General features: G+C 41.1%; 3 protein-coding genes and 1 long non-coding RNA gene across 9 annotated transcripts in view; 1 reads left to right on the plus strand and 3 right to left on the minus strand.

Moving 5' to 3' along the window:
• The window catches only part of LOC117761867, a 19,063-nt gene extending 13,543 nt beyond the window's left edge, over positions 1–5,520 (plus strand). The window contains exon 3 of the long non-coding RNA XR_004613895.1: positions 5,505–5,520. This is a non-coding gene — a long non-coding RNA (uncharacterized LOC117761867). The remainder of the gene's footprint in view (positions 1–5,504) is intronic.
• Positions 571–3,329, minus strand: LOC117761832 (transmembrane protein 82-like). Of its 2 annotated transcripts, none has more exons than XM_034586109.1 (6): positions 3,069–3,329; positions 2,874–2,946; positions 2,671–2,779; positions 2,008–2,425; positions 1,372–1,557; positions 571–1,227 (listed from the first exon to the last, which is right to left on the minus strand). In XM_034586109.1, the coding sequence occupies exons 1-6, from the start codon at positions 3,151–3,153 to the stop codon at positions 1,133–1,135; spliced, it is 966 nt and encodes a 321-aa protein (XP_034442000.1). In that variant the 5' UTR covers positions 3,154–3,329; the 3' UTR covers positions 571–1,132. The 2 variants fall into 2 exon arrangements, with proteins under 2 accessions (XP_034442000.1, XP_034441999.1); XM_034586108.1 differs by having other exon boundaries at positions 571–1,225; positions 1,373–1,557; positions 2,593–2,779.
• slc25a34 (solute carrier family 25 member 34) lies at positions 3,512–10,931 on the minus strand. 3 transcript variants are annotated; one of them, XM_034586110.1, is made up of 6 exons: positions 10,809–10,931; positions 9,631–10,371; positions 6,190–6,255; positions 5,056–5,208; positions 4,800–4,934; positions 3,512–4,675 (listed from the first exon to the last, which is right to left on the minus strand). In XM_034586110.1, the coding sequence occupies exons 2-6, from the start codon at positions 10,129–10,131 to the stop codon at positions 4,493–4,495; spliced, it is 1,038 nt and encodes a 345-aa protein (XP_034442001.1). In that variant the 5' UTR covers positions 10,132–10,371; positions 10,809–10,931; the 3' UTR covers positions 3,512–4,492. The 3 variants fall into 3 exon arrangements, with proteins under 3 accessions (XP_034442001.1, XP_034442003.1, XP_034442002.1); XM_034586112.1 differs by having other exon boundaries at positions 9,631–10,094; positions 10,809–10,876; XM_034586111.1 differs by having other exon boundaries at positions 9,631–10,169; positions 10,809–10,851.
• A 1,629-nt stretch (positions 10,932–12,560) lies between these two features.
• fbxo42 (F-box protein 42) lies at positions 12,561–19,473 on the minus strand. 3 transcript variants are annotated; one of them, XM_034586044.1, is made up of 10 exons: positions 19,066–19,473; positions 17,834–18,119; positions 17,140–17,256; positions 16,206–16,340; positions 15,687–15,840; positions 15,489–15,599; positions 14,844–14,943; positions 14,583–14,639; positions 14,365–14,481; positions 12,561–14,265 (listed from the first exon to the last, which is right to left on the minus strand). In XM_034586044.1, exons 2-10 carry the CDS (start codon positions 18,108–18,110, stop codon positions 13,186–13,188), a joined length of 2,148 nt encoding a protein of 715 aa, XP_034441935.1. In that variant the 5' UTR covers positions 18,111–18,119; positions 19,066–19,473; the 3' UTR covers positions 12,561–13,185. The 3 variants fall into 3 exon arrangements, with proteins under 3 accessions (XP_034441935.1, XP_034441934.1, XP_034441936.1); XM_034586043.1 differs by having other exon boundaries at positions 17,834–18,116; positions 19,066–19,472; XM_034586045.1 differs by having other exon boundaries at positions 12,578–14,265; positions 14,844–14,940; positions 17,834–18,116; positions 19,066–19,270.
• Between the last annotated feature and the right edge of the window lie 469 nt (positions 19,474–19,942).

Below are 19,942 nucleotides of genomic sequence, written 5' to 3' on the forward strand. Positions count from 1 at the left end.
CCCAGACCTCCACGCTCCGCCCATCTCACAGCCACAATCCTCATTAAACCCTCTGAACCTCTTCACTGCCTCTAACAGCACGACTTTCCATTTGACTCACCACCATCACATTATGTGTCTCTACTTCAGTGTCAGTGGATGTGCAGACAGAGAATTGCATGAATGGAGGGAAATGAACGGAAAGCAACAGGAAGAAACACAGGATAAAGGAAAAACAATGACGACTGAATGTTCACAATCACGCTTGATGCTTTTTTGTAAATGTAAACATCTGCAGCGATGGTAACAACTGTACTGAAAAGAAATACTTCTGATGAAAATGTCTTTTTCAAACTGCTTTTGGTAAAAGTTAGACTAGGACTTCAGCAATTAGGCTATAATGGACTCTGAGAAACAACCTCAACAGAGGTCGAAATGATTTTCCTTTTAGTCCCAAGGGAGGGTAAAGCTCAGGAAATGTGGATCCTACATTTCCCATGATGCAACTGGATAATGTTTTCATTAAACTCCCCTGCCACCAACATGTCCACCCACACATCCAGCTTAAAATGCAGACTCTCCAGAGTCACAGAAGATATAATACATGTATTTTAATGGTAGTAATAGTATATTGTTTTTACAGAGTGATCTGATATCCTTTGTAAAATTGACGGAGTCCACCTTTACTTTGTGACATCTCAGTGACTTTCTTTCAATCAGACAAGCTACTTCAGTATCCTCTGCTGAAACTTTTTTTAAAAGCATTTCATAAAATAGCTTTTATCAGACATTTGTTTTATTACTTTATTTTATGTTTTTTTTTTTACTATACAGCTTTTAACCAAACATTTTTGTTCTATTGCTTCATTTTATCCACTGTTGTGATATAGAATATGTTTCAAACCTGACGTTGAATTAATGTGTTGGTTATTTACTATTTCCCAATTTCCATAAGGGCAGTTATCAATAAAGTATTTCTGATTCTAATTGATTCAAATCTTCTGATAACACTATTGGTTATAATACAAGAACCAAAACAGCAGCAGTGATTTGGAGCACAATTTAGGAGAGGTCACAATAATCATTTTATTAAGTAAAGTAGAATATCAGTGTAATATTTGAGGTAGTGATGAGGTAGATCTCCGGGACACTATCAGCTGTCGTCTGATGTTGGTTTCCTTTTGACTTCAAACGTTTTGCGACCAGAGATCTGCTCTTGTTTTCTCGGGCTTGTTTCTTCTTCTTCCTACAAACGGAGCATGACAAATAAACATCCCTTGTCATTTTCACATTTCTCAAGAATACTGACACCTAACAGTTATATACTGAACATAGAGCAATGGGAAACATGCAACATATAGTCTTTGACTGGTATGGATTTATTTATACAAACCCTTGACACGGCCTGCAGCAGGTCCTGAGAGGGCAGCAGACAGGCTGCTTCTCCCAGGAAAGAGATGAGGATGTGCAAGACGTCAGACCAGTCGCCCACTGTCAGCATGAGCACCAGTAAAGCTCCCAGTCGCAGCACGGCCGTGTGCCAGAGGGCCTGCGCTCCCGTCTGCCGATTCTGATCAGCTGCATAAAATGAAAAGAAAAAAAAGTTACACAATGATGCTACAAGGTCTTGTGCTTGAGTCTTTTCTGAGATATGGATGGTTTTTGGTTTTATATGTATTAGGTTTGTTTATTTGGTATATTTAAGGTCTCTTATACTCTAATATAAGTTAGTTTGTGTATTAGTGTTAGTTGTCTTTGTATTATTTGCCGCAGTGCAAGAATAACAATACGTTTAAAGAATCTGTTATCATTTACCTCAATTGTATTGGATTTGGCTGCAATGCTGTTTACCCCTGAAACTGTTTTGTGGACTCATACACTTCACCCACCCCTCCATTGGCATAGTGGTGAGTAGATAATGAGTGAATTTTCATTTTTAGGTGAACTATCCCTTTTAGTTTATCTAATCTAAGATTTTTACTATCTCCTTAAGAACCATTTCATTACCCACACTCCCCTGACCATCACCTTGAATGTAAATAACCAACATGGTGTAGCAGAGTGTCAGTGGAGTCCAAAACTTCAGAGCATCCTTCTGGGACAGGAAGTGGTCATATACTGTGGCAAAGGAAGCCACAGTTGCAAAAGCAAAAGCCAAGACAACCGCTCTCTGCAGTGAGGTCAGTATGGTGTGTCCTGAGGTCAGGAGGGTGATGCATTTCCCACAGTAAGGCTCTGTGCTATGCAGCGGGTAGTGTCTAGCCACATGGCTCCACAGACTGTGGCTGACACTTGCCAGTGCCCAGCTGATCGCAGCTGCCAGGAACAAGTTTAGGGAGCTGTGTGGAGCCCCCTGATGGAGGAAGACCAGAGCACAGGTGAAACAGCAACCAAGGGAAAACTGGCACTGGAGCAGGAGGAGGTACAGGCCTCGGCCATGGGCATCCTGAGTAAAGACATATTGAAACATGGATGAAAATGAGTCACATCAGTGTTAGAAGGATTCATATGTTGAACACAAGAACAAACAACTGAGAGTATCTCCTGAATTAAATGTAAATAAGACATAATCAGCGCTTTCAGGTGCTCTGTACGTCTGTTTGAGGAACTCACCAGTCCTGCTGATGCCCAAGAGGAAGCCGCTCGGAGAGAAAACTCCAGCACTATGAGAGAGGAGACCCTGGAGCCCACCAGAGACAGGACGAGCGTCAGGGACCAGAACTGGAGGGCTGTTCTCCAGTTCCCTCTCAGAGGATTGACGGGTGACGATGACCTCTGCTTACTTTCAGTTTCAGAATCACTGTGTGGAGAGAAACACAGAGAATATTAACTCAGAAACCTGCTCTTAAAGGTTCATTACATTTTCCTCTTTCTTTTCTCCACAATAAACTCACCTGCATGTTTGAAGGAAATAGTAAACTCTCATCAGACTGCACAGCACTGATATTGCACATGCACCCACAAGACCTTTGATAACAACAAAAAAATATGTTATATGTTAAAAAAATGTCCTAACTTTGCAGGATTAAGGATTTTGAGGAAAACAAATAAACTATATTGCCACAAGGAAGATTTACACATAAACTCACCTTGAAGAAAACAGTCAGTTGGGGTGTTTGAATCAAAAGGCATCCATTCAGAAGTCCCCAGGATCCAGGAGAAGGGGAGAAACATGTTTGTTTCACACAAAAAACACTATGATCTCTCACACATGCTACTACAATCTGTTCAGCAAAGACCAACAAGTCAGTTTGTGCTAAGTTCCTGTGAGTCAAAGCTTTGGTAAAGTGTGTGAGTGTGCTCCACAGTTAAGCTCCAAAGGTCAACTTTGATTTGACTGTGTTTATCTTGTCTCGTCATTTCCTGATGAATAGGACTGAATGTCCTCCAAACAGATGATTAGGTTTACAGACCAATCAGACACCTTTTCAGAATAAAATCAGTGTTTACAATGTCACTTAAGATATCATGTATCACAAAAAGAAGCAGCATTTGTGCCTAAGCGGACACAAAAACACATTTATACAAGATATTTCATACAAGAAAATGTTTTTATTATTATTATTCTCATTTTTATAAACAGCTGTTCAAAGGATTCAAGTTCCCTTGTTTTAAATAAAAACCACAACACGTTACAGCAGCCACATTGGATTATAAACATGGAATAGACACTTTTTAATAATCCAGATTTGTTCTTGTGCTTCGTTAAATTGCTCGAGACATAAACAGGAGGCCTTTCTCTCATTCCAGTGTGATCCACAGAGAAATTGCTTTTTGCATTTGAGGTATTTTGAGGCAAAAACCTGATAGTTTGTAGACAGCTTCAAACATATATATTGGAGAATTTTGATAGTAATTCTGTCAGAGTCTGTGCAACATGTGTCCGTCTTCTGTGTTTGTAGGTCAAGCCGACATCCTGACTTCCTGGGAGACAAATGCTCTCTGAGAGGAATTATTTGACATTTTGGGAAATGTGCTTATTCACATTCTGACGGAGAACATTGATACAGCACTCGTGTCTCCATCCAAACATTATCTATCCCGCTCATCCTTTGAGGGTCTCGGGGGGAGCTGGAGCCAATCTCAGCTGACATTGGGCGGTAGGCGAGAGACACTGGAGAGGTTGCCAGTATCGCAGGGCCAACATATAGAGACAAACAATCCTTCATGCTCACATTCACATCACGGCCAATTACTCTAACCACGATCTGAACTGTCTTTGAACTGTGGCAGGAAACGGGAGTACCTGGAGAAAACCCATGCAGACATGGCGAGAACACGCAACACAGAAAGAACCGGGAACCTTCTTGCTGTGAGGCGACAGTCACCCTGCACAGTTCATATAAAAGTACAGCATAAGGACTGGAAACAAAGCGACTTATCTACCCTGGCTCTGACTGCTGTACAGACATGACAGTGGTATCACTAATCGTAGAAATGTCATTTGTCTTTTATTCACTGATGGACCACTCCGACAGCTCTAACTGAGTCCAGCCGTTGCATTTGGGTAGTTTTAGCTCCTCTCCTGGCTCTGGTCGACTCCATGATGCCTCATCAGGTCCCAGAACACCATGCTGAGCACTGTGTGTGGGGCCAAACGCAGGAAGACTGGGCCCATGCCCTTGTACAACCCCAGCAGACCTTCAGCTTGGCACACCTTCAGCATACAGTCAGAAAACCCATGGTACAGACGTCCCTGAGAGGCACAGAAGGAAAACAACAAGCTTTGGTCCTATAGTGCGTGTTTACATATTAAACTTAATCCCATTAAACCAAGATTGAGCACAAAACCCAAATTTGATGAGATTGTTTAAACTCACCCGACGAAACTCATCCACGGGCTGGTTGTAGAGCCTCGTGCTAATGACGTCAAATGGCGTCATGCTGATGGCCACGGCGACGCCGCTGATCATGGCAGCGATCAATGTCGTGAGCCATCTGTTTGGACTGAGCCACTGGAAAGAAACAAAGAATCTGAGGTGTAACTGGAATTTGACTTCTGGCTGACAGCGTGACGGAAATTGTTGTAGAGTACATGTGCAAATAGTACAAATGTCAGCGGCTCATCACATCTACCTGGGAATGTGACACCCAGTCCTTGGCCGAGGTGAAGGTCGCCAGCTGAGCAGCTGATCCCACCATGACTCGCGGCACGGCCCCGTTCACACCCCTCCAGAGACCAATCAAACCTTCTCTTCTATAGATGGAGACGAAGGCATCAGACACTCCCTGAAATGACAAAATAAAACAAAATGTGAAAAAGTTATTGGAAGCAGCAGATATTAGTGTCTAATAACAAAGTGTGTGTTTTACTATTGTGTAATGGTAATACATGGGTTACAAATATAATATTTTCATCCTTTTGTGAACAATTTGCTGTTTAAAACCTTTTCCTGGATATCACCCTGAGTCATGTGAAGAAGTCTCCTTACTAGAGCCTGACCGATTTATAGGTTGGTTATAGGTAATGTCATCCAATATGAGCTGTTCACAGACATTTATGTTCGCTGATATGCACTGATTAGAAAAAAACATTTATTTTACAGAATAAACGATGCAGAAAGATGTGCATTTATGTTTATATTTCACATAAAGGAATCTTCATTCAAGTTCTTTATATTTGGTCATATTTGAGTTTTATGGTTTAAGCCTCAATGACATTTATTCATCAAAAGGGTTTGATAATGAAATCTTAGGAGGAATTGCCAGGTTTTTGTTGTTTTCCCCCAAAATATCATGTCAGAAAGTTATTACTCCCTAATATTGGTATCAGCATCTTTTGTGAATAAAAGTGTATCACATGCAAATTATAGACACTAAACACCTGTTTCATGTCTATACGATGAGGATTTTTTTTATCCTAAACCTGATGTTCTTCTAAGAATGTGTTGGAAATAAAGTATGAAATGACGTATGAAATGTATGAAATAAATTAACAAACAAAAAACAGAAAATACTCATGAGAAGCTGTGGAAAAACTGAAATTTATATGATGACTTTATAAAAGATGATGCATCATCATTGATTAAGCACCCAAACCTGGACCAACTGCAACAATAAAATACCACAGTTACTTAGCTGCGATGAATGATATATAAAAATAAAATACTGAAATGGTTCACTATGTATTTCTTGAAAACTTGCAACTGAAGCATCTGAACACATAGTATGAAATGACTCCAGATGAAAACTTGTATTCATGTGTCTTACCAGATGGTTATGCTGGTGACCAACTGCTATGGCTTGCACAGTTTGAGCTTGGAGATGAGTCTTCACCTGTGAATAAAATACACCACACAAGGTTTAAGGAGTTTTCAGGTTTATACATCACACCATACTGTAACAGCTCCCTTAAATTCTCGACAAAATCCTTCATGTTTGATGGGACCAATAGAAAGACACATTAACTGTTGATTTCCCTCTGAATCCACATTATCTCGGCTAGTTACCGGTTTCTAGCCCTATTTGTTGTAGAATAGCAGCTGAAATCCTACTACCCCACTAAAGCAAATTGAAATCCGCTAGATCCAGTTTTTTATTTTGATCGGCACCAAATTGCACACACTCATAGATATCAGTCCCCTAAATGTGCCCGTTTTGTTGTTTTAACAAGGCTCATCATTTATTCCCTGGGAAATTGTACCAAAAGCGAATGGGTTCTTTCTCAGCACATGTCCCATCCTTCACCAAGTTTCATGGAATTCCATTCAGTAGTGTTTGCGTAATCGTGCTGACAAACAAACAGAGGTGAAAACATAACATCCGGTAATAAAACCAAACCTGTCACTAAGTCAAGAAACTTTGCTGGGAACTCGACAAAGAAATTCCTGCACCAAACCTGAATTACCTGACACAATAACAACACGCACCAAAGCAAGCCTCTCCGCTCGACCTAATACAGAGTGTCAATTACATAACTCCCTGCCAACAGCTCACAGGAAGGAGCCATAAGATACCGTATATTCTTGACAGCAGGCGGTAGGTTGTTGCCACATGCAGGGTATATTTAGTGACCGAGATATAGACCAGCATGTCATCCCATAGTATTGTCTTTCCATGAGGGAGTAAAAGGTCAGATGCTTCAGCTGAGGCAGAAAAATATCAACATGACTCGTATCATATTAAAAGAGGACGTGCAGAGGAGGACGTTCATAAAAACGTGCTGTTAATCAAGACATGGTGACATTTGATATTATGAGGGCGTCAAACTGTGGCTAGCTTAATAGATGACCATTACATCTTCATCCATATTGAACAGCAAAGCGGAGTCAATATGAGAACTTATCTATGACAAACCCAAAGCTAATATAATTTCTTTGCTACACCAGCTCTCGCCCTGGTTAAAAAATAGATCCAGGACATTTGAGACGCCTTTGAAACTGAGCCCTGTTCTTTCATGTTTCTTGTTTGTTCTGACGCACAATACTGCTGATTTACAAAAAGTTTCAATGTTGGGTTTTTTAGATCGTTACCACCACCAAGTAGGTTATGTTTTCATTGCCGTTTGTTTTTTAACAGGATTACACAAACTACTAATGCTGAACCTATTTTATTGAAACTTGATGGAAGGATGTTGTATGGGCCAAGGAGGAGCCCACTCACTTTTAAAGTGGATTCAATTGAGGGGGCAGATCGTGAAATTGTTTTTCCCTTTCTTTAACATTGAAAGATAGGATGTTTATCCGACGTTTTTTTAATTTTAATTTTCTCAAGAAATAACGCAGAGATCTTTGTGAATGAAATCAGGCATGTATGGAGTGCTGATATCTATCAACAGATCAGCAGGTCCCAAAAATTATCTTGATTTTGTGAATCTAAATAAGAAAAATCTACAGGGGTTGATCTTTATTCAACTACTGTATGCTCACAAATGTTTCTTCCTCATAGTTTTTTAAATGTAATTAAGTCAGTCTTAAAACAATGCTGACATGCCTGTACAGCATGTTCATTGAAAGTTAATGTTTGGTGTAACCTTTCTTGGTGTAAAGATTGAGATCAACATGATTCCAATACACAGTACAAAACTCCTTCATCAAAGCTCAGCAAGAAAACAGGCTCCTGGGAAACAAAAACAGGGAATTTCCTAGTAAAATGACCATAAACTTTGATTTGTTTAAAGACCAGTGAAGCCCCCATCACTTTCACTGCAAATGTGTTATGAAAGAATTGTTTCAGGGCCAGAGGAATGATTACAGTAAACAAAACCGTGGATGTGGATAGTACAAAGATACAAAATGGTGACCTTGTCTTGTAATGCAGAAATGTCCTACTGTGGCTAATAAAATATATCTTATGGTGTAAATGAACTCAATTTACAGAATTTGTTGTGTCCTGTCAATAATTTTCACTTGTTGGAAATTAGCGACAGACAGAACATTGAATTGATGTGTTTTTTTTTTTTTTTACTATAGATTCAATCTCAAGGGAGGTTTAATTAAAGGTTTGTTCAGATCAGGCAGATGAAAACTAACTGTTTATGAGAAAATGCAAATTAACACTTGGGTACATCATGTCTTTGTGCACGTTTTAGTCATACATTCTAATTTGTATCTGCAGTCCCTGCAGTTGTTTGGTTGTTAAGTAACTTATAAGTGTGTGTAAGGTTAAGGGTGACAAGTGTAACCTAATCAGACGAGATCAATTATTAATTGTACACAGGTTTTAACTTCCAATTGGGTTTAGTGTTTAAGTTCACACTCGCAAACTACAACAGATACAGGACCAACACAACAACATACTGGCCGACACAAACAATGTTTGAGGGACATAATAAAGCACAAATAGTAACAGGTACAGTTTTTATCCTGAATGTAATATCATGAAGCAAAGATCTCAAAGAGATTAGGTTATTATTTCACAAGCCAAAAATAAGACACAAACTTTACTCAACGGTTTTCTCGTTTCTTGCGGAATACTATAGTTTCACCTCCTCAGCAGGGGCGGATCCAGAGGTGAGAGGTGGGGTCATGGGGGCACTGGCCCCAGCTGAAATCTGATTGCCCCCTGAAGGGCCTCTGTCCTGCATGTAGTCTTTAAAATACTAGTCACTTACTAACAATTCTAATAATAAATGTGTCAATTTGTTAAGACTTAGATTTTCCAAACTTTTTGGAAGTACATTATGTTCATGAACAAGGAACAATTTTCAAAATATATTCAATATGTGTGGCTTTGCTCAAAGTTATAGAGCTAACAGTAAACAAGGAATGATTTGTGCTCCTTACTAAATCAGGAAGTGTTCACGGCCTTTGGACATGTAATGGGCCTCTCTGTGTAAGTTGTGGCCCCTTTAAGGCCCCAGATTTAGAAAAATATTAGAACCACCTCTGCTCCTCAGGGATCATTATAAATTAAATACTGAAAGGGTAAAAGTCACCTCACAAACATGCAGCCTGTGATGAGGGGTTGCAATTTCAGATTGCTTTGTTTTACAGGCTAACAAGCAAAAAAAACATTGTGAGCCATGAAATGGATATTTCACCTGATACTCAACCTCTAAAATACAGATCAGTTTACATGTCACTGTCTATGGAGTCTCTTTGTTTGTTAAAATAGCATCAGTGATGTGTTTTCACCCTAAACTTTCCTTTGGGAACATTCAAAATAACTTCTTTGGAGGGTGTACTAAAAGAGAAACTTCAGTAAACTTACCAGGTAGGCAGGAGAGGCAATGAAGGCACCCAGTGCCCCAGCCCCTGCTCCTGACAGCAGACTGCCCCCGTGGAGTGAGGTTATACCCAAAGCTTCACAGTAGGAATAGGAGCCCAGCCTTACACCATTCATCACTCCCTGGTAGATCAGGCCGACCGAGAGCCCCTTCTGCAGGCCCCGGAGTCCGTCTGTGCGGCCCACCACCCACAGGGCCTGGAGGGCTCCCCGGTAGTGCCTCTGGTAGGATCCACGTGCGCACAGCTCTCCCTGGAGCTGCAGACGGGTCTTCACAACCTCCAGGGGATTGGTGAACACACACGCCGCGCAGCAGGCCAGGGCGCCCAGGGCGAAGTCCAGAGGAGGCCAAACAGCTTGAGGGGGCGGCGAGGGGCCGAAGACTCCACGCGGGGCCGCAGACACTGTGGATGCCATCCTGTGGGGAGCCTGAGCACCAAACACAGACTCTGTGGATGAAGTGTCCAGCAGCTGAGAACTGGTCATCCCGGAGAAATGACACTTTGTCCTTGTTGTGTCACCTCCTGCTTGTTTGAGATAGCAGGGAACAGGGAGAGTGTGTTGTACTTAGAGCAGAACAGTGACGTCAAAAGCAAACGCCTTTGTGATCACTCATTGAATGTGTGTTCTGCATGTGTATCACATGACACCCAGCCACTCTGGTGTCCTTCTGCAGTGACTTTCATTAGCTCCCTTGACTGTCAGGCTGTTTAATAGAGGCACCATCTGCAAGAGAATCAAATAGTGTTGTTTATGTTGTGAATTATAAAAGGTTCAGGTGTGTTTAGGCTACAAGGGCAGAGAGTGGTTGTGCATCATGAGGAAGACTGAAATATTCAGGTTTAGCTCATGGCTGACATATTTTGAAACCAGTCTGTCAGTTTAACTTAACTTCACTACAAGCAGAGATGTGGAAACAAGATAGTAACCAGTTAGATTTAACATTAAAGAATGCATCCTAGAAAGCAGACAATTATTTCTCTTGCAGACACAAACACAGGCTCTCGCACAAGGCCTACACTTTAATTCATTCAAACCAACTACACAAACCTGCACAGCACCAGCTACAACCACACTCAAGCAGAACGCTCCTCTCACTTGCCTCATGAAAACTTAGCAAAACAAACGTCTCTTGCATTGGGTGACTTCATTGGGAAACTCACAGTGTGCAGTGGTCCTGTGCAGCAGCTCCATTCTTCCCCCTCTCTCCCCCTATCATTGTAAACATGTGTCCTCAGCACATTCATTGTCACAGGCTCCTCCCACTGCCTCGCTGTCAGAGCCAATACCTCCTCAGTGCAGTCTGCCACCTCACCACCTCCCTGATTCTGCTCAAATCAGACTGCTGAGCTCCGAGCTGCCCCTGCTCTGCTCCTATAGCAGCTCTCTGGGTAAAAGGTTGTTGGTTCGCAGAGGGGGATGGAGAGTCTGAGGGAGAGGAGACTGAGGATTTAAAAAAAGTGACTGTGGGTGTGGAAACAAGGTCAATTTGCAAAAGATCGTGTGGATAGTCTAGTAAACAAAATTTTGAATTAGCAAATAATACTAATTAATAATAATAATAATTATTATTTAGTATATAAACATTTGCTTTCGAGAAAATCTTTAAAAATATATATAATAACAATAATAATAATAAACTTTATTTATATTGCACCTTTCAAAACACAGTATTTAATATAACGTAGTATATCATATAAAATATATATATATACCAAAGTATATCAAAGAATGTCGTATATAATAAAAGGTACTTACAAATGAATGCAAATAATATATTATATGATATGATATATACACTTTTACTTTTGATACTTAAAGTGCATGTTGTTACTTAGAGCTACAACTACTTGAGTGACATTTTTAATGGACATTTACCACTGTGGTATTGCTACTTTTGATCTGAATAGTTTTTTCACCACTGACTTTAAACCGGAAACAATTATTGATTATTATTAGTAACACAATATTAATCATTTAGTATATAAATATTTGAGTAAGATACATTTAGAGTGTAACCAATTACCTTAGTGAATTATATGATATATGTAATAATAATTATTAACTTTATTCATATAGCACCTTTCAAAACACAGTTACATGGTGCTTCACAAGTTAAAAATGAAAAATTTAAGGCAAACAATTTGAAACAATTTAAAAGCTATTTGAAGATCACACAGCAACAGATACAGAAATGAAAATTGTTCAAGATGATAAAAGAGTAAAAACCTCATTAAACATTATAAAATGATCATAATAGAAGGTAAGATCAGAATTCAGAGAAAGCACAGCTATAAAAATGAGTCTTTAGGGGAGATTTAAAAGAGGATAAGGATTAATTGTAATTAAAAATGTTAAAAATCTGCACATGAGGTATCAATTTCTATAAGGTATTTTATACTAGATGATGCTACTTGCAGTTGAGATGACTCATCACTGAATGACCCCTTTCCTTTTTGTGCTGATTTAAGAGCAGCCACTAGAGGCCGCTCTTACTCAGCCCCTGATAAACTACGTGTACTGACTTAATCAGTGCTGCTGAGAAAGTGAATTCTCCATATTTGAAACTGAGGTTACTTTTGTTTATTTCTTTATATATTTGGACAGATTTAAGTTAAGTTCAAACGTAATTCAAGCTTTAAAAGCATTTCTATGCTATAAATTTAATAGCATTTATGAGCATTTAGTATACGAGTAAATTTAATCTAAAATTAAAACTTCTTGCTTATAAAAGAAAAAATATCATGGCTTCTCTTAGTCTCCACAAACTTCTCATCCATCTTTGGCTTACAAGTTCAGTTTGAAAGATATTGATTTATGATCCATATCCATGACAACCTTCTGAAGAACAGGTAAAATCAGTGACAGCTCTAAAACAGCTACTTATGATAGACCACAAACACTGTAGCAATATGAAGACTGTGACAGATTAGACATGGAGGCCTTTATTGTTCAACTATCTTTTTAGTACAGTGCCATATCTCTCACACCAAGATCCCGACACACATTAGTCAAAAACTTTTAACCACTATTGTGCACGCACGCACACACAGGCACACGCGCACACACACGCACACAAACACACGCACACGGTTTTCAATGTAAACATAGCAGGCTTAAAGAGTGATACAAAAATCAAGGTAGTCGTCAACCATTTCTGTCAGTTCTTCCAGAGCTCCTCTCTGTTAAGAGTTCAGAGAAGGGTGACACAGAAAAAAAAAAAACAGAAACTTTGTTTGGTTGATCACTGGGACAACAAAAAATGTCCTGGCACTCACAAATACACACACACTCGCTGTCAAACAAGCACACACACAGTCAGGATTCTCATTTAACCGTATGCTTTATCAAAGTGTAGTTAAAGTGTTTTATTTTGAATGCTTGCAGTAGGCAGAAGGGAGGGTCGTGAACTTCTGAAGTGGAACATCTAACAATGTTCTTTTCCAATAATCCTCTCTATAGGAAAAAGGCTGTGTGTCTTCGTTCCTTGTGTGGTCACAGGTGGAAGCGTCCGTCTTCCCAGTCCCGTCTGGAGCTGCATTACCTTTTAGCACGTACAAAGTACAAGGCGTTGGTTTTAGGGTAGTACTTCACATTCTGTTTTTTGTCCATGAGACCCCCAAAAATGATGAGCTCTCCCCTGCCCTGCACCACTGTGTGGAGGCTGGTCTCTGGTGGCCCTGTGACTGCTGCAGGAGTCCCGTTCCCATAAACTCTCCAAGACACCACCCTGGCAGATTTGGCCCGGGATACATCCAGAACATACATCTGCATGGGCTTGCAGTTGAGAGACTGGTACAAAGGTTTTCCTACGTTCAGGCTCTGAGGAGGGTGATGACCAAGACGCCGTGCAATAGGTGGGATAGCATGTCCATCAGCTCCAGCGGCCTGTGGAGGGCTGGAGGATGATGAGGGAGGAGTTCCAGGAGGACCTGCTCCTCCAGCTCCTCCACCACTTCCTCCTCCGGTAGAGGCTCCCTGTGTCTGAAAGGAAGATGACGATGATGATGACGATGATGATGAAGATGGTAAAGATGAGGAAGATTTGTTTTTTACTGCCTCCAGACTTCGTCGTAAGGCAGCCGGGGACACTGCTCCTGGGGGAGTGCGTGGGCAGCCTGCAGGAGGTGTATGCAGTCCATTAGTGCTGGGCACCTCAGGGTGGTGGGAGGCAGAAGGGGGAGACTCCCAATCATAGTCCGTGGAGGCAGGCAGGTGAGGGCGAGAGGGAGGAGATGCAGCCTGGGCTGGGCTGGTCCCGGGTGAAGGTGATGATCCGTTTAATAATGGAGGAAGTGGAGGAAGAGGAGGGCTGTCTGGACCTTGCAAAGGAGACGGCTGCTGGGACGAGGATGGGCTCCCGTCTCTGGCATATCCTCTTGCTGAGGGGCGAGGTCTCAGGGTTCCCCATCGACCATTTACACACGGAGCCTCTTCGACAGCTCCCAGGACAACACCGGCGGCCCCACTCCGAACAGGAGACTGAGAGCGCAGGGAAGGCGGTTCGGGGCCCAGAGGGGCAGGTGTGGCACTTATGGGGGAGGGCCGAGAGTTGAGACTTGGGCTGAGCGGTGCACGGCCAGACGGCGCCTGTGAGAAAACGACCACACACTGGCCCACCTTGAAGAAGATGAGAAAGATAATAAAAGACACATTGATTGATTTTCGGATTGCACGCGCACACACACACACGGACTGACAGCTAAGACAGACACTTACTCTACAAGCTGGGTGACACCAAAGTTCTGGGGCTCCATGGTCCTCATTTTCAACCTGCAGCTGCTGCCATTTCCAGGGTGGTGTGTCCATGTGAAGCAGCCAGGCATCTTTAAGAAGCTTTAACAGAGATAAAAGGTTTTGGTCAAAACCGTAGTCACATTAAAAGGAGATTTAGACATGTTGTTCTGATATTAGAATTAAATACAAAATAAACCTACCGCATTAGGACCACCACATCCTCCCAGGATGAGCAATGTCTGATCATCGATGACAATCTGATAGGAAAGATTTAAAAAGTAGAATTACATTTTATATCAATAAGATGGGTGGGGTTTTCAATCACAACTTCACCTACTTAAAATTACATGGAGATGGAAAACAGTCTTAAAGTGGTAAAAATCCACAACTTGTCAGACCAACAAAACAAGATAAAATCACAATGGATTTTGAATAGCTTGAATTGTTGAATGAATCCTTACTTGTGATTGGCCTCCTCGTGGGTGTGGTAATGGGCCAGATATGGGTGGCTTGGACCAGGACCACTGCTCCAGATCCAGAACCCAGACTTCATTACTCCTGCTCAGAACCAACGAAGGACAGAACGACATTGTGAGATGTGACAGCTTAAGTTTTCATTTACTACCAAAGCCCAGTTAAAGTCTAAGAATTAAAGCTGAAATGTGTAAATGTTTGTGATGAAACACTAACTTGGTTGGATCCTTTATTGTTGATCAGATTTGACAAAACCAGGTGACATTTATAAAGCCCTCTAAGAGGCTGGCTGAACAAGTTGTGTTAACAGCTCTTTCTACTTGAGCTCCACTGAAGAAACACAACCTTCTTTTTAGGATTTAAGTCTATTTTATGAGTATAACATCAGCAATTGTTCTGTGGGCTCTGTAGATGTAACTGAGGTGATGTAACTTTATAACCTCAGTAAAGAATATAATCACCTGACAATATTTTTACTGTCTTGAATAAGGAGGGGAGGAAACCTTGCAAATGTGACACTAGATGCCCCATCATCTTTGCTGCAGATTGAACTTGCAGGAAGTTACATATTCCAGCTTTAATTCATGCATCTCAGTTTTTAATAATGTATGATATAAGTAATAAATGTATACATTTGACGAGCTCCTAATGATCCCCCAAACACCACCATGGTGTTTCCAATTACTGAGGAAGAGTGGCCAGCCATAGGTGGAGGTCCATGTGTTGTTACGATGCAGTTCCACCTGATCCACAAAAGAAATAGTAAATCACACATCGACAGAAAACCCATGATGAAAGGTGCTACTTTCCAGTACTGAAATGTAACTCACCAATTCTTTGAAGGAGAGTAGCTGTGGATTTCATCAAAAAACCTTTCTGGTTGGTGCAATGGATATGGGCTGGGGCGAGTCCACCCCCCAAAGAGCACTAACAGATCTTTGTGCATCACTAGAGTCGCCCCAGCTTTAGGAGACGGATAAGAGCCTGTACAAGAAAAGAGCAGAGATGGGAGTCAATTTTTTTAATCCAATAAGTGAAACTGCTCTACTAGCAGTTTCATAAAAGGAAACAAAGCTCCAAAGTTTACAGAAATTTAACAGCATCAGTAAAATATTTCACTACAATCTCATTTTAACGCTGCGTCTTTGTTTTGTATTGCCAACTCAGCTGCTCCCGTTCATTATCTGAACACTGCATTCACACATGAGGTTCACCCTCCCACAGTTGCTCTTACATAAGCCCCGTCTTACTTTTTCCACCAGAGCTACATATGTGTTGTTTTTCAGGGTTTTTTAAGAGCTGTAATTTATTTTTCCACTCAGTCTTTACTGCTTGTGACGGACTCATACCTGAGGCTAAAGGACGGATCCACTCCTTGCTGTTGAGGTCAAGTCTCCATAGATCATTGAAGGCAGCATTGCAGCTACTTTGAGTGCAACCCCCAAACACATACATAGACTGGTTTGAGTCATAATAACATGCACCTGCAAAACACAAAAATCAGCCACAAGATTAACAGCAAATTTATGCAAACACTGACCACTTTGACTCATAAATATTTACTTCTGTTTGTTTATGCAATCTAGTTTGTTGGTGTGCAACCAAGAAAAACAGTTACCTGCATTTCCAATACAAAAATTTATGGAAGACATTTCCAGATTTGTTGTTTACAGTACATATGCAGAGATTTTTTTTAAATTACAAATCTTGATCAGATTACCTTTAAAAATCCAGTTAAGATCATCTGACACTACATTTATATTACAACAAACCATTAGACATACACTGACATAAAGATAAACTTATATGATCAGTGGGCTTCTAGGTCAGTAAATTTAGCTACAGCCTTTGACACTGGAAGGTTCAATGTTAATCTTTTAAAGCTGGAAAGTTAATAAATAACATAAGTTCTTATTGCACAGGAAGGAGATAGATTTCAAACTGTAAAAACTGTAAAACTAGTCATCACACGGTTACATTTGCTTAAAATGTTCTAAAAACATGGCTGGGTGTTGCCGCCAAAATGCCAACACTTTGTGTGTTGTTGGAGTTCACAACCGATGACAAAATGGCTAGTCTGAAGTTGCTCTTCCTATTTTATCTGCAGTCCCCTGTCCTCTAAACCAAACCTACAGTTAAAATGACATTAAAACATTTAGAGACACTAGATACAAAACCTGAAGGACTGTATATCTCAGTAATTTCATGGTTCATGGGTATGTCAGTGATATTATTCACTGTATAAAAAAAAGTACAACAAGTGGTAAAGCAGAATGTACTGACTGTGTGAGAAGCGCTGTGTGATAGGGGTTCCTGGATATGGGTATGTGCGACTTTCCCACTGGATATTTCCCTCCTGGACAGCTCTCAAGAAACCATGATAGCACTGATAAGCAACACCTAGTTCAGAGAAAATACAGATAAGTTACACAAAAGGTTAAATTTCTCCACTTGCAGAATGTTCGAACTACAGTATAAGCAGATTTGAATGAGTCATTCTTTTTTATATGTCACTTCTCAGATGTTTCAAGAACCAGTGTGTAGGATTTAGTGGTATCTAGCAGTTAGGTTTGTAGAATGCAATCAACTGCATACCCCTCCCCTCACCCAGGTAATTTTGGGTTCAGATAAGGTAAAAACTCAGAGTCAGTGTTATGTTGGTCCATTGTGGGATACTGTAGAAACATGGCAGTGCAACATGCGGACACAAAAAAGAAGGACCTGCTCTTTATAAAGATAGGCAGGGCTCATTCTAAGCTAACAGTAACCAATTTATTCTTTATTTTCAGGTAACACAATTATAAAAGTTATATTTCAGTACTGCCAATTGATCTTCCTAAACTCTGCTCGCTGGTCCTTTAAAGTAATGTTTCACTTCTCTGCTGATGTTGTAATGCCCCCTCACACCCACAGCGAGCTAACCATTCCACCGTCCCTCTCAGTTTCACACAGGATTATGCAGATGCGAGAGGCATACCTTTAATGAGGCGATACCACTGCTTACAAACAAGCGCAGCTGTCTTGTGTTCTTGGTAGGGTGAGAGGAATGACAGAATATATTCAAGAACTTCCTCTGGCAACTCCGACATCGTTCTCTCCCCTCCTTTGGCACCACTGTCCATGGTCCCTTCTTGTCGCCAGGAGGACCCCATCTTTGCCTCTGCTTCCTCAGTTAACCCAGCAGGGCCTGCACCGTCGTCCTCTGTATCCATGGCAACAAAGCATCCATCCTCATTGTCAGGGGAGCGGGACATTATTGTCTGTTGAGACATGGGGAGACATTGTATGTGATGAATGCACCAATGATCCCAGTGCTCAGGAGCATGTTTACTATCAGCCGAATTTGGCTAAACAGACGTGACTTTTACAATGACTTAATTATTCTATTCGTGGCAGTAGACTCCCCACATTCAAACCATGTTCATTCCTGGACTCCTGCAAATCAAATTTATTGAGGATGAATCCTATAACAACACTGGATGAGATTTGATCCTACCCTGGAAACCCAATGACACTGCAGAGCTGGGACCAACATAGCATGTATGTGCTCAGCAGTCTTGATTGTTACAGCCATTGTTTAAAACGGGTGGTGCCCTTTCTTTAGCCTGAACAGCTGGCCCCTACACACAGCGCGTCCCCTTTACAGCGTAGGCTACATCCAACTAGCTGTCGTTAGCCGTCATACAATAAATAAACGGTTGTGCTGCTAATGTGAATTATCACCAAGAGATAACTGCATTGGAGAAATACATCAAGTATATTATACATCATACTTATAAAAGAAGACTGGCTTGTGCTTTTTAACTGACCAACCGGCCCGTACATGTTGCTGAATTTAACGTTTGGTCCTTGGAATATATGAGCTAGCACTGGCTAACGACGCTAGCTCCCTTAACATGAGCACCCAAGCTAGCGTTAGCCAACATCAGTTACTCTGTCGATATCGGTAAAAAGACACATTATACATGTCTTGTTTCAAATACGTCTGCCAGACACATTTTGGACTTCCCTACCTCTCAATTGTCTCGATGACACGACATCCTTTTTAAGCTAAGTTACACCCTGGCAGCTAACAAGCTAGCTGCTATGTTCAGTCCCGGAGCACTGCTGATAATCTTTGCTAGCGGTGGCTCCTCCAATGCCACACACACACTTTCCCTGGATTTCAACCCTGAAACTGGAAAAAAAACAAACAAATGAACCCAGTACCGTGGTTTTGGACGTGTTGTTCAGGGGTCGCTGCGTGTGTCTGTTCTCCTTCCCGGTATCAGCTTTGGAGGTTCCTCTGCAGCCTCCAAACAGTCGCCATCTTCCGCTCAGTGAACAGCATCTTCCGCAGCACAGCGACGCTCAGGCAGCCGCGGACGGTCCGTGGCACCAGGGTGGGTCCGGTGGGTCCTCAGCCGCGTCACCCGGGGGAACAGCTCACGTTTTAAAACCAAATTGAAACCCTGAAAATGTCAGAGGTGGCCGAAGTATTCAGATCATTAAATTAGCACGTTGAGCTACAGTAATATGATGCCTCTGCCTGTGACTGTGACACTTTAACTTCCCGTGGCACATAACTGTACTTTGCACAATCCAGTCTCAAGTGTTTACTGACAACGTATTGCACAATCCCTCCCCCTGGTGCGTACAGTATTTTTTTATATTTCATTTTGTTTCCTATTTTTTTCATAGTTATACTTGCACAAATACGCCACAACAAAACCCCTTGTATGTGTAAACCTGCTCGGCAATAAAACCCGATTCTGTTATATAAAGATTCTCAAAAAGTCACTTTAGAAAGAGTGTGTAAATAATCGTTTATAGCAGTAAACTATATAGTTATACTTACTAAGAGATACTGCATACTCAGTGTTCTGAAAACTACATTATATGACTGTTCTCTGGTGAAATCATAGACTGTATATAAAGTGAAAGGCTGGTTTTAATATCACAATTAAGTATTGCATGTTACTTATTATTTACTGATGCCTATTTTGACTCTTGCTGCTGTATTATAGAAAATGTCCCCATTGTGGGACTAATAAAGGATTATCTTATCTTATCTTATTTGATCTCATCTTATCGTATTTCCAGATTT

The sequence above is a fragment of the Hippoglossus hippoglossus genome, chromosome 5 (genome assembly GCF_009819705.1).
Source record: "Hippoglossus hippoglossus isolate fHipHip1 chromosome 5, fHipHip1.pri, whole genome shotgun sequence".
In the NCBI taxonomy this organism is placed as follows: domain Eukaryota; kingdom Metazoa; phylum Chordata; class Actinopteri; order Pleuronectiformes; family Pleuronectidae; genus Hippoglossus; species Hippoglossus hippoglossus.

What these genes read in the sequence shown, in the direction of transcription:
- LOC117761832 (XM_034586108.1), bottom strand. Translation starts at nt 3,153, where the DNA reads ATGTTTCTCCCCTTCTCCTGGATCCTGGGGACTTCTGAATGGATGCCT. An exon ending in AACTGACTGTTTTCTTCAAG is followed by an intron (nt 2,947 to 3,068) that starts GTGAGTTTATGT and finishes TTGTTATCAAAG; the next exon opens with GTCTTGTGGGTGCATGTGCA. An exon ending in TATTTCCTTCAAACATGCAG is followed by an intron (nt 2,780 to 2,873) that starts GTGAGTTTATTG and finishes CTCTCCACACAG; the next exon opens with TGATTCTGAAACTGAAAGTA.
- slc25a34 (XM_034586110.1), bottom strand. Translation starts at nt 10,131, where the DNA reads ATGACCAGTTCTCAGCTGCTGGACACTTCATCCACAGAGTCTGTGTTT. An exon ending in TTGCCTCTCCTGCCTACCTG is followed by an intron (nt 6,256 to 9,630) that starts GTAAGTTTACTG and finishes TTTTATTCACAG; the next exon opens with GTGAAGACTCATCTCCAAGC. An exon ending in GTCACCAGCATAACCATCTG is followed by an intron (nt 5,209 to 6,189) that starts GTAAGACACATG and finishes TTGTCATTTCAG; the next exon opens with GGAGTGTCTGATGCCTTCGT.
- fbxo42 (XM_034586044.1), bottom strand. Translation starts at nt 18,110, where the DNA reads ATGTCCCGCTCCCCTGACAATGAGGATGGATGCTTTGTTGCCATGGAT. An exon ending in GATCCGTCCTTTAGCCTCAG is followed by an intron (nt 15,841 to 16,205) that starts GTATGAGTCCGT and finishes TTTCTTGTACAG; the next exon opens with GCTCTTATCCGTCTCCTAAA. An exon ending in CACGAGGAGGCCAATCACAA is followed by an intron (nt 14,640 to 14,843) that starts GTAAGGATTCAT and finishes CTTTCCTATCAG; the next exon opens with ATTGTCATCGATGATCAGAC.